This window comes from Brienomyrus brachyistius, chromosome 22, assembly GCF_023856365.1.
Source record: "Brienomyrus brachyistius isolate T26 chromosome 22, BBRACH_0.4, whole genome shotgun sequence".
NCBI classification, from domain to species: domain Eukaryota; kingdom Metazoa; phylum Chordata; class Actinopteri; order Osteoglossiformes; family Mormyridae; genus Brienomyrus; species Brienomyrus brachyistius.
The window spans coordinates 8,835,618-8,850,272 of record NC_064554.1 but is presented as its reverse complement, the minus strand read 5'-3'; the positions used below and the strand labels follow the sequence as shown (position 1 = coordinate 8,850,272).

Sequence of the window (14,655 nt, the reverse complement as noted above, 5' to 3'; positions counted from 1 at the left end):
GTTTGGCTAAACCGCTTCCTTTTGGGTATATTTAGTGGTTTCTTGGGTTTAATTGTGCATCAGTGAGTGCAAGAACCCTGTGTACTGTAATCTGTGCAATGTGACATCTTAGGGTCCTTTGTGGAGGCCGTCGCTGGTAACATATGCATCGAGCCAGGAAGACATCCCGTGTTGATAAAGTACTTCAAAAGGCTGGGACAAGGCAGGGAGGCAGATGTTCAGGTTTGTCACCATGTCCCAGGCCGTCCAACAGCGAGGGACCCAGACTTGGGCGGGATTAGGAGAAAAGAGGAGGACTAAGAAAATAATGTGGTCAAGGAGAACCTTGAGGGGAATCCATTAAATGACCATGCTCTCTTTCTCCTTTCCCCCTGCATCACTCTCTCTGCCATGGCTGTAGATAAAATTAGCACTGCCTGCTGACAGGATGTGATGGGGTGTCGGTAATTGGCCATTGTCAGTTTGCTGGTGAGAGTGCAGGTCATGATTACCATTCTAATTACGTAGAACCTGGTGGGAGGGGGGCATGGTCATGTCTCAGTGGACTCCAGTCACATTAAATAAGCTCAAAGGAAATTAATCATCCAAGTCCACAAAGCCCCAAATGGGAAAGAATGGAGTGTGACAGAGCACTGACATGTGGGCACTGCGTGATGGATCCCTAGACCTTCTGACTTTGGATAACGTACACTATGAGAGAACGAGGGGGAGGGTGGAGTCACGATCCAGGTCAGGTAAAAGTTGTGTGCATTGATTCCTTTCACCTCTTCTTGACATGTTTTGTATTTACATTGTTCTAGTCTAATCCAGTCTCTCCAGGTCACATGGTTCTATTTACCAAACCACCGAGATTTTCCCATCCATACCAAACGTTAGAACAACACGCCTCAATTTATGTCAAATTGTCAAATGTATGTATTTCATTAAAGGTGGTGATACTGACCGGCTAACTGACAAAGTATGAAGATAACTCGTCAGTGAACCTTGGTAAAAAAAATTAAAAATTACTTGGAACTGTACGATTAGTTAGCAGTGTCCTCGACAAATAGAATAAGATGACTCGTCATGAATTGGAAGTCTGGTTATGGTGCATAAACACCACTAATTTCAAGGCATAGAATCTCTATTGCACTTTACGATGCAGATTAATTATCAGAAGACGGCCGCAATTATTATAGTTTCAGTCCCTTTTCTGACTGTTGGAATGTCTAAGAGGAGGAATCAGCAGACTGATAAGGTACGAGTGTGGCGTTGATTTGACGCGGCCGGCTGTCCTTCGCTCAACCTCTGAGGCTGCTGCCCTCTTCATCGCACATTCCTACTCACCCCGACCCTTTTGTTGAGTCTGGGGGGAGGCATACAGGTCAGACCAGATAAATATAGCACCAAAGGAGAGAACACAGTGCACATTACGCTTGACTCCTCCATGAATATCTGTGACCTTTAGGGACTGAGCTCAGAACCCAGTCTTGCACATACGGAGATTCCTCCTGGGAAGCCTGACCTCTCAGGGCTGGATGCCCCGGCTTCACGGCTCACTGGCTTTACAGTGTCTGTCATGTTTTGGAATGATCCCAGTTTTTTTGACGGTCCATATGTTTATCATTTGCGTCTGAAAAAATACCAGATACAAACACACCCTTTTCATGCTTATTTGGCATCTCTGGTACTGTGTAGGTGTCCACAGTGCTGCTGAATTGTTCCTTTGGCTCTAGTGATTCACTGGCAGTTTTACAACACTTCCAAGGTAAATATTATTATTATTATTAACAGTAAAATGTGTCGTATTTCACTTATAGAGTGAAAGCACAATGAATGATGAGGCAGACAAGCACGGGAAAAGCACAAAATGGCTTTATTGATGCATGCGAATCACACTTACAACTGACATACACTCACTGACATACTACTAACACGCTACACGGTGGGCACATGCATACTACATACTACACATGACATTACTGTACACACAATAACAGCATAATACATGATAAATGCACAAAACTCTTTGCATTACTTACAGCTGGCATCCATCCAGAATGCCCGATGTACATCCCCAGTTTTAAGCTCAAGTCAGTATGAAATATATTCTGAGGCTTGATATAGCAGTAGTTTGAAACCTACTGCCAAATTTATTGAAACATTATTATTTTACATTTATATTTTTAACAGGTGCTGACATACAAGTGAAGCAATAGCACATTGCAAACGGACAGGTTGTCATGGAATCCACTAGGCATCCGATGAATACGCAGGTACAGTGTAAGCAGTATTGGAGCAAGAGCTACACGACAATGTCTAACAAAGTACGAACCTATAATAAGACTATTCAAGGACCAAAAGTGGAACAAAATAGCAACATAAGCACATTCAGGGGACATAAAGGGGCATCGGGCTATTAGAGGCTGTACCTGCCTCATTTATTTATCGGCATGTTTCACCTCTTGGTGTTATTAATGGCAACAAGTTTGGTGTCAACTGTCCACAAACCAAGAGCAACTGACCGTATATTCACGAAAAAGCACAGCGGGCATGTAGCGATTTGCCCAAAAATCAAAATACCAAAAACCGCTGAGTAAGGGAGTGGGGCACCGTAGAATGTGCATCCAAGACCACTAAGGTAAAACAAAATTCATCCTGCCGTGCTGATGAGCTGGTGACTATATCCCCCATAAAGACATGAATCACATGACATAGCTACCATAAAGCATGAGGTATATGAGCAAAATGAATACAAAAAAACAGTTATACTAACATGCTTCCTATAGGGTATTTCTACAGATCAAACCAGTCTGATCACCTGCATTCTGTCCATCAGACTCACATCCATGAGTCCATGCCGAGACACCACTGACCCACTAATCTCATTCACTCTCAAAGGCTATACCTCCACAGCTAAGATCAGGTTAGAAGCATTAAACCACACAACAGGCTTCCTGCCAGCTTGGTAGCACAGAGGCTGTGGCAGCGGGCAGCAGTTTCTGACTCCTATGACTCCGTCAGATTTTGCTGCCTCTTTGCAGCCCTGCACGTGGCTCTCAGAAGAACTTCAGCGCCTCTCTTTCGGCCATTCAAATTCATAGCCTCAGATCATTTCTGTGGATGTTTCTCACAAAAACATGAAGAAACAAAGGATCTCTTACACTGGCCTCCTCACCCACTACATCACTACTGGCGTATACTTGCAATAATTTAAATTAGATAATTTCCTGTTGGCAGGGCAGCGTGCTGTGAGGTGATGGACCTGCAGAACAGGCATTTGAAGTGGGGCAGGTAAGTGTCCATGCCAAGATCTGCCACACCTCCCACAGTGTCTGACTCGAGCGTGATCCAGCATGACCAGTGTGATCCAGCAGGATCAGTGTGATCCAGCAGGATCAGTGTGTTCCAGCAGGACCAGTGTGTTCCAGCATACCATTCTGATATCTTCCTCACCACCTAACCAGTAGCTGAGCTGCTATATGTTATACTGTTATGAGACCTCTATGTACGTACCTATGGGTTTCCTCTAGGCCAGAGTGGCTGAGTTGTGTTTAGTGCAGCACTCTCTAACCTAAGTAAATGCTATTACAGGGTGTGTCGGAAGTACGGCCTAATAGGACCCTTTAGCAGGATCCTCCGTTTGTCTGAAGAGTGGGGCGCCATGTCAGTTCAGTGCCAGCCAGCCCCGCGAAGCCCCGGCTGGGGGACCCTACAGCAGACTGACCGACAAAAGGCAGTTTGTCCAGGAGGTGAATATAGAAGGAGCATGTCACAGACATGGGCGTGTCAGGAGAAGCGTGGCTCTGACTCCGTAACTTCTATCCCATGTGTCATTCCCATTGTCTGTTTATCCCTCAGGCTTTCTGGAAGCTTTTTTACTTTGAAGGTTAACAGCTTAAAATACATTTGCATCTCATTGCATTTAAAATCCACACATTTTATTATCACAACAAAGCTATTATACTAGGACCGGGTATAACTGTGATATTCAAAGTGTCCAAGTATATTGTTATTGTACTATATTGAATTAATATAGCTATATAAAATTTATATTGCTATACTTTTTCCATGTGCTCTGGAGCCAACAGATAATTATGACACTATTGTTAAGGAAATGAATTTTGGATATAGGGCTTATTATTAATAAATGTGACAAAATTTCATAACACATGGAAACTTCCCTGGACCTTAAACTCTGTCTAATTTGAATGCTTAAACAACTAGTTTCAGCTCAGTTACTGCATGTTCAGCTGTGGTTTGCATAACCTCCTTCCAGGTGGCATGGGCTGGTATTATCTACCACTGTCAGTGCAGTGCTTCCCCATGGCGTGGCCTTCGTCCACAGTGAGGTATGGTGAGTGTTGCTACATGTGTGCAGTGATGGGGCTCCATCATTCTGGCCTGGCAGACAGCTGGAGACGTGGATGCCAAAGCCAAGCCGGAATGGTGGGCGGCGAGGACAGCACTGAAACGTCTCACCTTCTTCCCTGCAGCCGCCCAGAGGAGGTGTAGGGATGAGGAGAGTGAAGGGTGAAGGACGGGCCCTGCAGAGGAGTCGCCCACACACCCGCACTCCAAACATACAGCCAGCTAAGGGCTACGATGTCAAGAGGCCATCCAGCTTGAAAGCGAAGTTGTCAAAACAACAATGCAAGGTGCTGAACGCCCGGCCGCTCTCATTTTCAAAAATGCCTCATCTACGCTTTCAAACTTTCGAGTTGTAACCTTGTGTTCCATGTGCCTATCACGTACTCCTTCTCATTAGCTTTTTTTTCAGCAGACGAATATAAAAGGGACAGTTCACCTCCATGCAGGTTTTAAACTTTCTTTAACTGCTTACCATATGAAATAATAAGATGTATAAAGTAACCAAACAGCCGCGAAGAAAAGAAACAGCATGAACTGTTACAGACACTGAAGATTTGCAGTTTGTGGGAAAATTAAAAACAAATACTTAAGACTAAGATTACTTGGCAGGTTTACAAACGCCAGTAGGTGGAGCTGAGGGCAAAATTGTCATGACTTATTTCCATAACTCAAGAATGCTTGTATCATTCAACTAAGTGATTTGCTTAAATTTTTACTACCGCAATAGAGAGTCGGAAGAAATTATGCTCAGTTAAAGTAGAAATTGTACAGCAAGCCCTCGCAAGCAACAGTCGTAGATACAAGACCGAAAAAAGACGAAAAAATAGGAGCCTGAGCCGCGACGAGGGTCTATTTCTAGAGGCGCGTTCTCGGGCGCGACGTTCCCGAGGCGAAGAGGGGAGTCTCTGCTTTCTGTCACCGGTGTCAGCTGGCGGCTTCCCCCCGTGGCCCCCGCGGCAAGCAGGAGAGGAGAGGCGGAGGTTCTGATCGCCACCGCTTCCTCCTTGATGACCAACCCACGCTCCAAATCTCCCCTTTACTTTTTTATTTTTTAATCAGAGTTTCTGGTTTGTTCTTGAGGGCGGCGTTCCTTCTTCGCATCTAACAGCATTTCCTGCATCTGCACCCAGATACGCGAGTGTTTGATTTCCGCATTTTGTTTCAAAGTCTCCAAGTTGTCTTGTCCGTGCACCGGCTCGAGTCTCCGCTCCTGGACGCCCCGCCGCAATTATTCAGATCCGCCTCCGTCTACAGTGAGGACGTTGCCTCACCGGCCGGCACATGTTTAATGCTTATTAGTGGCCTAATATGCGTTTGATTTTTGTTTATTCGAATTCTTTCCTTTAAATTACCAAGGAAAAGCGTGCAGTTTGATGCGCGGGATAGGCGAAATCTTTCTTTTGCTCCAAGATGCCAGTGAGACGGGGTCATGTAGCGCTCCAGAACACCTACCTGGACACCATTATACGCAAATTCGAAGGGCAGAGTAAGTAAACGTGATTTTATTCTTCATTTAATTTATAAAGCAAACTGGTAAAGATTATGCGAAGTTACTGCTCCGGTCCATCTGAGGGAGATGGCGTAACCGGCTCGTTCTTGGGAGTATAGATGTACTGGGATTCGTGGACTTGTAATAATAGTCATATTTTGTTATTTCTAAAAATTAATGGTCATTTTTAAACCCCTTAAAAATTAATGGTCATTTTTTTCCCGCCCCTGTCAAGTGTGTTGGCTCACCTGTTGTCATGAATATTCAGCAACACGTAGTTATTTTTTTAAAATAATTATTAATACACTGATTATCATTAAGCTTTCTTTATAATAGGATGAAGTCAGCAAAAATGGGATACCTTTTGGTAAATGTGAAAAGTGTACCTAAAAACATATATCCACGTACAGTAATGCTGTTTAATAAGATTAAATGCTGTAATGCTGTCCTTAACCACTGTTAATAGAGCCAATATAGGTTTTAATAAAAAAGTTTCAGACATTCCAACAAGATGAGTACGAGTTTCTTTCTCAAAAGGCTCTTTCAGGTAAATAGGGACAGTATGGTCGGTAAAGTGGAACATGCCATTTTAATGATTTGACCTGGTTTATACTCCAGTAAAAACAGTGTTCATTATTAACGAATGTTTATTTAGTAATGTTCACTATTTCCTCAAACCATACACCAAAAATCTTACATTTCAAATATAAAAAGCTGCCTATAAGTATTAGTGAAATTAAAAAGTGTGTCTGTGGATGTGTGTACTTGTAGTCTATGCACCTTAAAACCAACGTAAGTAGCTATGAACTTAACTGGGTGTGTTGTTGACCTGTTCAGTCAGAGGGACACCTCTCTGGGACAGTAGCTTCAACATCATAGTTAATTCTCTCTCAAATGATTCGGATAGAAATGGCTTCCTACCAAAGGCATAACAAAAGTCCACCCTTCACTCGTTTTTGAAGGGCGGACACTGAAACACACCACACCCTCGCCAAAGCTTTGGTTCCTGGCCTGCTACCCCCCCCCCCCCCCCACCTCTTTCCCTATATTCATCTATTGCACCTCCCATTCTTTCATCAATCCATTGGTTGTACCTTTGTCTTCCACTTCGCCTAGCTCTATGCTCGTCCTCCTTCAGTCCTCTCCCTGTCTCCTGCCTACAAACCTGTACCCTCCATCCATCCATTTTCCAAACCGCTTATCCTACTGGGTCGCGGGGGGGTCCGGAGCCTATCCCGGAAGCAATGGGCACGAGGCAGGGAACAACCCAAGATGGGGGGCCAGCCCATCGCAGCAAACCTGTACCATTTTCTTGAAAAAAATATTAGAAATTCTGCATCATTACACAGCTTCTCATACATGTTACACCTTGACAAATTAGTTTTATTCGTTTTAAATGGGAGCTTCTGTCCCGATTTATCTACCATGGTCAAGTAAAATGGGACAGTTACAAAAATGCAGTTTTAAGAAAAAATGAATCTGAAGAGTAATGGATCAAAATTTAATTATCTTATTATTAGAAAACATTTGAATATGGAATGGTTTATTATTGATCAGATTGTATTGGTGTCGCACTCTATTACATTTAAACCCAAAGCAGTTTGTAGGGGGAATCACCATGTGCTTCTTCAGATCACCTTGCAGTTCAGATACAACCATGCCCTCAAAATTCAAAGCTGACCAATCAGTTGCTGATATGTAAATATACTACCATTGTAGGAATATTTCAGGTCTGTTTTTTTTTTTGTCTTGGATTTCATTATTTAAGGAGCAGCAGACGCAAAACCCTATTTGTTCCATTTTAGTTGATGTCCCACTTTTGCTGACTTCAGCCTATGTAAATAGCAGAAGCTCAGAGTGTGTGGGATATTTTTGGTTAAATGAACAGTTGATGAAATTAGAGTGCTTTCGTATTTCTGTGGTTTTACCCAGAAAACTATACAGAACAGCACAGAAATAGATTGAGATCATCAGCAGCATCAGCATTTGATGTTACATTTGAGCCTTATAAATGCAACTTTGGCTTGGCTATAATGTACCGATGTCTGTATTTACTGCTTGCCTTTGCCGATCGGTACCGTTACTGGACTGCAAGCAGTATGTTTATACCTTAGTATTTTTTATGCAAGGGCTGTTTGTGTGAACAACACACCCTCCAGCAACAAGTGCATGATTTACGGTACTTTGTGTCGGTAGATAAATGAGTGGACTAGAAATTCAGTTATTTTAGTTTGTTTCATTCTGATTGTTTAGCTCAAAAGAGCACTTAACCTAAATTACACCTCCAGGCAACATTTGTACCACGTGTTTTGTACTCAGTGTTTATAGGCAGCAGTTAGTTGGGGGACAGAATTATATTTTACTCTTGTACTTATTGTACTTTATTTAGGAGATGCTTTTGTCGAAAACGAACGCACAAGTGAGGCAGATAGCACGGTACAAACATACGGTCCTCTTATGCTGTAGTGTTTATTTTTGTATGTACTCTAACAGACTGATGCATCATGGGATTCTGATCAGCACCTGTGTCGTACACTATTCCCTTTAAACAAGTGTGATGTAATTTTGGCCATCACCTCATAACTTTTGCCATCTTTGCTAGACGCCAGATGTCAAGCCCCACCCATGCACTTTCTCTATCTCTTTCAAGTAATTTTGCTGGCGTTTATTGTGCGATCTCATCATATTCCTCTTGTCTGGTCTCACTAGGAGTAGCCAGACTGACCATGGAGGTGTCGGGCTAAAATTAGTAACAGGCAGGGCTGGATCTAGGTTGCTCAGGTTAGGGGGTAATTAGAAATTTTGTGTGGTCACCATTACACACAATAGACTACACAGCTTATGACCAGAGAAACCCGTGGACATTGTGCTCTCCTGATCATCTCTCTAATCAGGAAGGACATATTTATAATAATAATTATTATTATTGTTGTTGTATGGTTTCTATAAGGTGCTTTAGATATGTGCCTGCTAACTAAACATAAGCTTGTGTTTATGTTAAGTTTATCTACTGGCATATTAAAGGCAAATTTGGAACACTGAAACTCATGAGCTGGAATATAGCAACATAAGACCAGAATATTTAACATGAACAGTAATATAGTGTAAGGATGCTCCTTAAAGAAAAAAAAAGCATTAAAAGATAATTACCAAACCATAAACAAACTGGCTTTGCAAACAAGGTGGAAGCGACCTGCACTGCACTGGTGAGAAGTGGGCAGGGAAGGTGTAACATTACTGCCTGACCTACCCACAGTAGCGGCCCACTTGGTTCGAAGGCACCGGTCCTGAAGCTTGGTTATTCAAACTAAGAGCAGCTGTAACGGAACTGCTGTTAGCAAGCTCTGCTTTGGGAACCAGAAATTGTTGTATGCTGTTTGTGGTTGTGTATGACTAATCAAAATGAATTATAGCATGTAATCTATCTAACCAGGTAACTTTATCCATACTGAGCACTGACAGGGTTGCCACATCGCACTCTCTCTGCCAGGATCTCATGCAAGTCTTATGGAAAATCTATATTATTCCACTATGCGTCAAAAGCTTTGGGGTAGTTTGCAAACCCTGCAGACTATTATTTATTATAGTTATTTATTAAGGAAATAAAAGTCTTTCATGCATGTAAATGAGTGTGTGTGGACTTGTTTCAAATCGAAAATCCCACTCCAGCCAGCTGACCATATCTGGCAACCCTGCGCTGATATCAACGTTATCAAACTGCCATGTTAAATTCAGTAGTGTCCCATATCCGCGGGGGATGCGATCCAAGACCTACGGAACTACGGATAGTAGCGAACACTATAAATGACTTGTTTCCCGTGTACTTACATACCTATGAAAGAGTTTAAGTCATAAATTACATTGAGACTGCGGTTACCAAATCAGCGGATACGGGGTTTACATAGTTCTGTTCTAGTGAGTTTCCTAGCCAACAGAAATGTTAGCTAGCTAGCTCATTATCCAAGAGTTAACTAAAATTTGGGTGGGCGGTGCTCACCCCTCCCCAGTCCGGTGTTCTGGCGAGTTGAGCTACTATCGAGACGCGCTATCGAGCCTTTCTGCGCATGTACAGTCCCACCGTTTGGGGATTAGGGTTAGGTTTTAGGGGTTAGGTTTAGGGTTTTAGGGTTTCTTTAGGGATTAGGGGTAACGCTATCGATTAGCACTGCGGTAGCCTAACTCGACAAAGTAGCTCAGCTCGTCAGAACACCGGGTTGCACTAAACCAGTATTCCAGTTGGTTACCAAGAAGTGTAGGTTTTTGGCATTCGGAACAGATAGCAGTGTCAAAGGAGAATGAATGTACATATCGCGGGCGTCGCCGCCATTAAGCACATTTCATAATTATTAGTTTGGACCCGCCCCCTACATTTAACATAAAATATTAGTTTTATGCCAGTGTGTCCCCCCACGTTCAAAATGCTTCTGACGCCCCTGATGTATATACTGAGCCAAAGCGGGAAACTTATCGAGCGTTACAAAACTTGATAATGTGAAAAAGAAAACTATGTTTTAAAGTAGCAAATGCAGTACACACTTGGCAAAACAGACCTATTATTGGCTTCTCATGTTACCCAAGGATGTCTAAAAATATCCATTGAACAACGACTTTGAAAAGCAACCCAGTTTTTACTGAAATAACCCAAATAATTATAATCGTATTAACAATCATTCTATTGGTACAAGACTGAAAGGATGTATTTACTAATCTCAGCAGCTAAATGAATGGAAGGTTTTATACCTTTTATACCAATTTTTTCTTTTCCTTCAAAAAGAACAACAGATTATATAGTCTATCACAAACCCACACAGAACTGAAGTAATATATACATTTTAAAAACATTTACGTAAAGTTTTAAAACCCAACGATCACAGTTTCTGTGGTCAGTTTTCCAGTTGAATTTTACCTCATTCTGCGTCCTGCCCTTTTCGCGGAATTTAACAGCGCGTCTTGCGCACTCGTTTGCGGTTTGTGTGTTCCTTGCTGATAAAAATTAATATGGCTGTAAAATGTTTTCTTTTTCATTGTAAATTACAGAAAAACGTAAATTTTCCACTAATATTTGTCTAAATTAACCCACTGCAAAATATGTCTTCTATGTTTACCTTATATTTATTCAGGGGGCTGAGACCCCCTAATTTTCAAATCCTAGAATCGCCCTGAGTAAAACAATTGACAATACAAAACAATTGAAGAGATTAACGTGCACCTTAGTTGATTGTTTACTGTGGGGTTACTTACAGTGTAGTGGATCAATTTTTAAAACTATTTTATCTAGCTGTGTTTTTTGATCTTAAAACTTCAATGGAAGTGTCTATTTGGGGGAAGTGGTTGAGCAGTCATTAAATCGGAGCTTCATAATTTTAATATAACCGCCTAAGGTAATGTCAATTAATCTGCATGAAATTCAAACACTGTATTTTATTGTAATATTTTTGTCGAAGAATTGATGTTCTATTGTTTTTAAAATAAAAGGGTTTCGGCAAACTTCAATTAGGTTCACAATGTAAATGAAAGGGGCGGCATGGTGGTTCAAGTCTCCGCCTGGGTTACATGTGTGTGGAGTTTGCATGTTCTCCCCATGTCGTCGTGGGGTTTCCTCCGGGTACTCCGGTTTCCTCCCACAGTCCAAAAACACGCTGAGGCTAATTGGACCTGCTAAATTGCCCGTAGCATGTGTGAGTGAATGGTGTGTGAGTGTGCCCTGAGATGGGCTGGCCCCCCCATCCTGGGTTGTTCCCTGCCTCGTGCTCATTGCTTCCGGGATAGGCTCCGGACCCCCCGCGACCCAGTAGGATAAGCGGTTTGGAAAATGGATGGATGTAAATAAAATTCTATGTCCCCCTTTTTGCTTGCCGAAAATCGTCGAGGGCGTTACCCCTTTTTCTTGCTTGATGACTTAATTATACTATACTTTTTGCACGGCCACGCCTTCTTTTTCGGCTTAAGTGTGGCGAGCGTGTCCGCGATGCTCAGGACAGAATTAATAAGCTTAACTCAAACGTGCGCAATCTGTTAAGCGATTTTTTTACTTAAATGTTTGATGGGAGAATCGACCCCTTAATATTTCGGATTTTTAAAATTAATTATTATTTTTTTTGTCCAGCAGTGATATTAGTCATTAGTCCTGAGCTGTGATATATTTGAAATACCCTGCATTTAAAGAATTCACACAGGGTCAAACAGCTCTGCTTGTCTCTGTCACATACTTGGATGTGGAGTCAGTGTTGTTCCACTCAGTGTTAATAGCTTCAAACAGTTGAGTAGCTGAAAAACAGTTAGTTTGTGTTTTATGTGAGACCAGATATTCTCTTTAGGGTTAAAATCTGGACTCTGACCAAGCAGTTTTTTAGTTTGGCCCATTTTTTGCCCGGGAGTGTATATTCAAACTGTTTTCCCCCTCTAAATCGACCACAGTTCAACTTCTTAAGTGGAATAGTAGCTTCTCTCCCATGTATAATGTCCTCTTGCACCCCATGTCCTCTAATGTGCAGCATTGTCAGTGTGATGGAAACCAGGTTGTCTTTATTATCTGCTAAGAGTTTGTGTGATGGGATTGCAGGGATGCCCTTGTCCATGAGTCAGATAGCGTTATGACGTATCGGTGTCATTCTCCAAATTAGGCTAATGTACACGCACTGGGTCAACTCAGTTTGGTAGCTGCCTAACATGGGTGAACATGAACTGCTACTTCACTAATTACAGCCGTTTTTAATGACGGTCTATAGCTCATGCATTAAGCAGTTTTATTTGTAGGCTTGACCTTGCTTTTGATGATTAGTTTTAAGTTTTCTAATCACCTTGGCATGTAGAGTATCAGTATGAGATCCGTGATAGGGATCTGTTGGCTTGTTGCGGGATCTGCTGGGGTCGTGGGGCAGGCGCCGGCTATCAAGGTGTGATAACGTTGGGAAGCTAAGCTGGAGAAGAAAGCCAGTGTTTCTCGAATCAGTCCTCAGGGACCCCCAGATGGTCCACGTTTTCGCTCCCTCCCAACCCTCAGGGAAATGGGCGTGAGCAAAAATTTGGAACATCTGGGGTTCCTCGAGGACTGGGTTGAAAAACACAGTGATAAACAGCCTAGTTCCGCTCTCAGCGGCTCCGGAAAGGGGTAGCACCTGCAGCTATATTTGCCTGTGTTCATGAGGTTTTACACTACTGACTACCAATCCTTCCATGTTTTCGTCCTTCTGGTAAAAAGCTGCCTGCCTGTCAGATGTTTGATGGACCCTTTCAGAGGTGTCAAGGTCATGTGACCTACATGTAGGCTCTATCCACTGCGGTTAGCTTTAGGCATGTGGATGATTAATTTCTCTAGTACTCCATTCTTAGGGCCAGCCAGATACATGGCGGTTTCTTTGTCTCCACTGAGAAGGAAACATGCCATTGCTGCTTAGCAACAGCCTAATTGTGCAGTTTAATTACATATTGTATAATGCCGGAGAACCTGCACTCAGTGGAGCAGTGTTCCTATTAGCAGGGTGCATCTTTTGGGGATTTTGGTGCCTGCCTACAGTAAACGTTTGGGTTTCTTTTACTCACATCATCCAGCTAGCCACTTGTGAGAAGGTGTATTGTATAACATAGCTTCAAAGTTTATACAGTGAAGTGGGTATTGTATAAAAGTTTATTAATTGGGCCAACCAGCCAACTTTGTAGACTGTGATGTATTTTAATTGTGTGTATGTGTGTGTGAGTTTGCGTAGATCACATTTGGGGACCAAAATGTCCCCAAAATGCGGTAAAACCTGAAACTTCCTTACTTTTGGGGACACTTCTTCAGGTCCCCTTTTGGATAACCTCAATATTATAAAAGTCTGTGAATGCAATCAAAAAGGTAAAAATGCCAAAAGTCTTGTATTTTGGTTGGTTGCTTAAGGATAAGGTGAGGGCTGGGTAGGGCTTAAGGGTGTCGTGACTGGGATTAGGGTTTTTCCCATAGAAATGAATGAACATAGGAAGACCAACTTGTGTGTGTGTGTGTGACTACATTGACTTTCTCTGTTTCTATATCCACCTACTGTTTGGCTTCTTCCTGTTTAATGACTGTAGATAGTGCCGTGTTTTAATGGCACATCACTGGTATCATCTCTTTTAAAGCCAAGGGAACCTTACTATGACTTCCACATGCTTGGCAACAATGGGATATATTTATGCACTGCTGATTTGCACTGAATGGCAAATGTCTCCCAAGAGTCAACTTCCTGAGAAACCTCAGATGCCATGGCACAAGTACGTCCAGTGCCAGTGGCTTTTAAAATGTCATTGTCATGTAGAAACATGAATAATGTAAATCAATGTTTCCCAATCCGGTCCTCGGGGACCCACAGACAGTCCGAGGGAACTGACAAGGAGAAAAAACATGTACTGTCTGTCAGAGAGCTGGGAGGGAGCAAAAACATGGACCAACTGTGGGTCCCTGAGGACCAGAACGGGACACGCTGACGTAGATGATAAGCGCAATGAGGAGAACACAGGTACAGGATGGGCACTCTGGCCTTTCCTTATCATTGCTTAGAACTTCTACACTGTGTCCTCAGACCGCAAGTTCCTGATCGCCAATGCGCAGATGAAGAACTGCAGCATCATCTACTGCAATGATGGCTTCTGCCAGATGTTTGGCTTCTCGCGGGCAGAGATAATGCAGCAGCCCGGCACCTGTCAGTTCCTGGTGGGTCCAGGCACCATGAAGACTGCCCTGACTCAGTTAGGTCAGGCGTTGCTTGGGTCTGAGGAGCGCAAGGTGGAGATCCTCTACTATGCCAAGGAAGGTAGGGATCCAGCACAAGGCCAACACCCACCCGTCTTGGTGCTTG

At 42.8% G+C, this 14,655-nt stretch overlaps 1 protein-coding gene across 13 annotated transcripts in view; it reads left to right on the top strand.

Annotated features, from left to right (window-relative positions):
- The first annotated feature begins 518 nt into the window (after nucleotides 1-518).
- Nucleotides 519-14,655, top strand: part of kcnh6a (potassium voltage-gated channel, subfamily H (eag-related), member 6a) — a 44,008-nt gene continuing 29,871 nt past the window's right edge. For 2 of the 13 annotated variants that reach the window (XM_048990241.1, XM_048990242.1), the window contains exons 1-8: nucleotides 521-729; nucleotides 1,678-1,747; nucleotides 2,173-2,255; nucleotides 3,220-3,273; nucleotides 3,574-3,731; nucleotides 4,259-4,637; nucleotides 4,760-5,836; nucleotides 14,380-14,610. In XM_048990241.1, the coding sequence (XP_048846198.1) occupies nucleotides 5,761-5,836; nucleotides 14,380-14,610 (307 nt within the window). In that variant the 5' untranslated portion in view covers nucleotides 521-729; nucleotides 1,678-1,747; nucleotides 2,173-2,255; ... (2 more) ...; nucleotides 4,259-4,637; nucleotides 4,760-5,760. Of the gene's footprint in view, nucleotides 735-1,677; nucleotides 1,748-2,023; nucleotides 2,073-2,172; nucleotides 2,256-3,219; nucleotides 3,274-3,573; nucleotides 3,732-4,258; nucleotides 4,638-4,759; nucleotides 5,837-14,379; nucleotides 14,611-14,655 lie in introns of all 13 variants that reach the window. The other 11 variants (XM_048990235.1, XM_048990237.1, XR_007384518.1 and 8 more) reach the window with 11 other exon arrangements.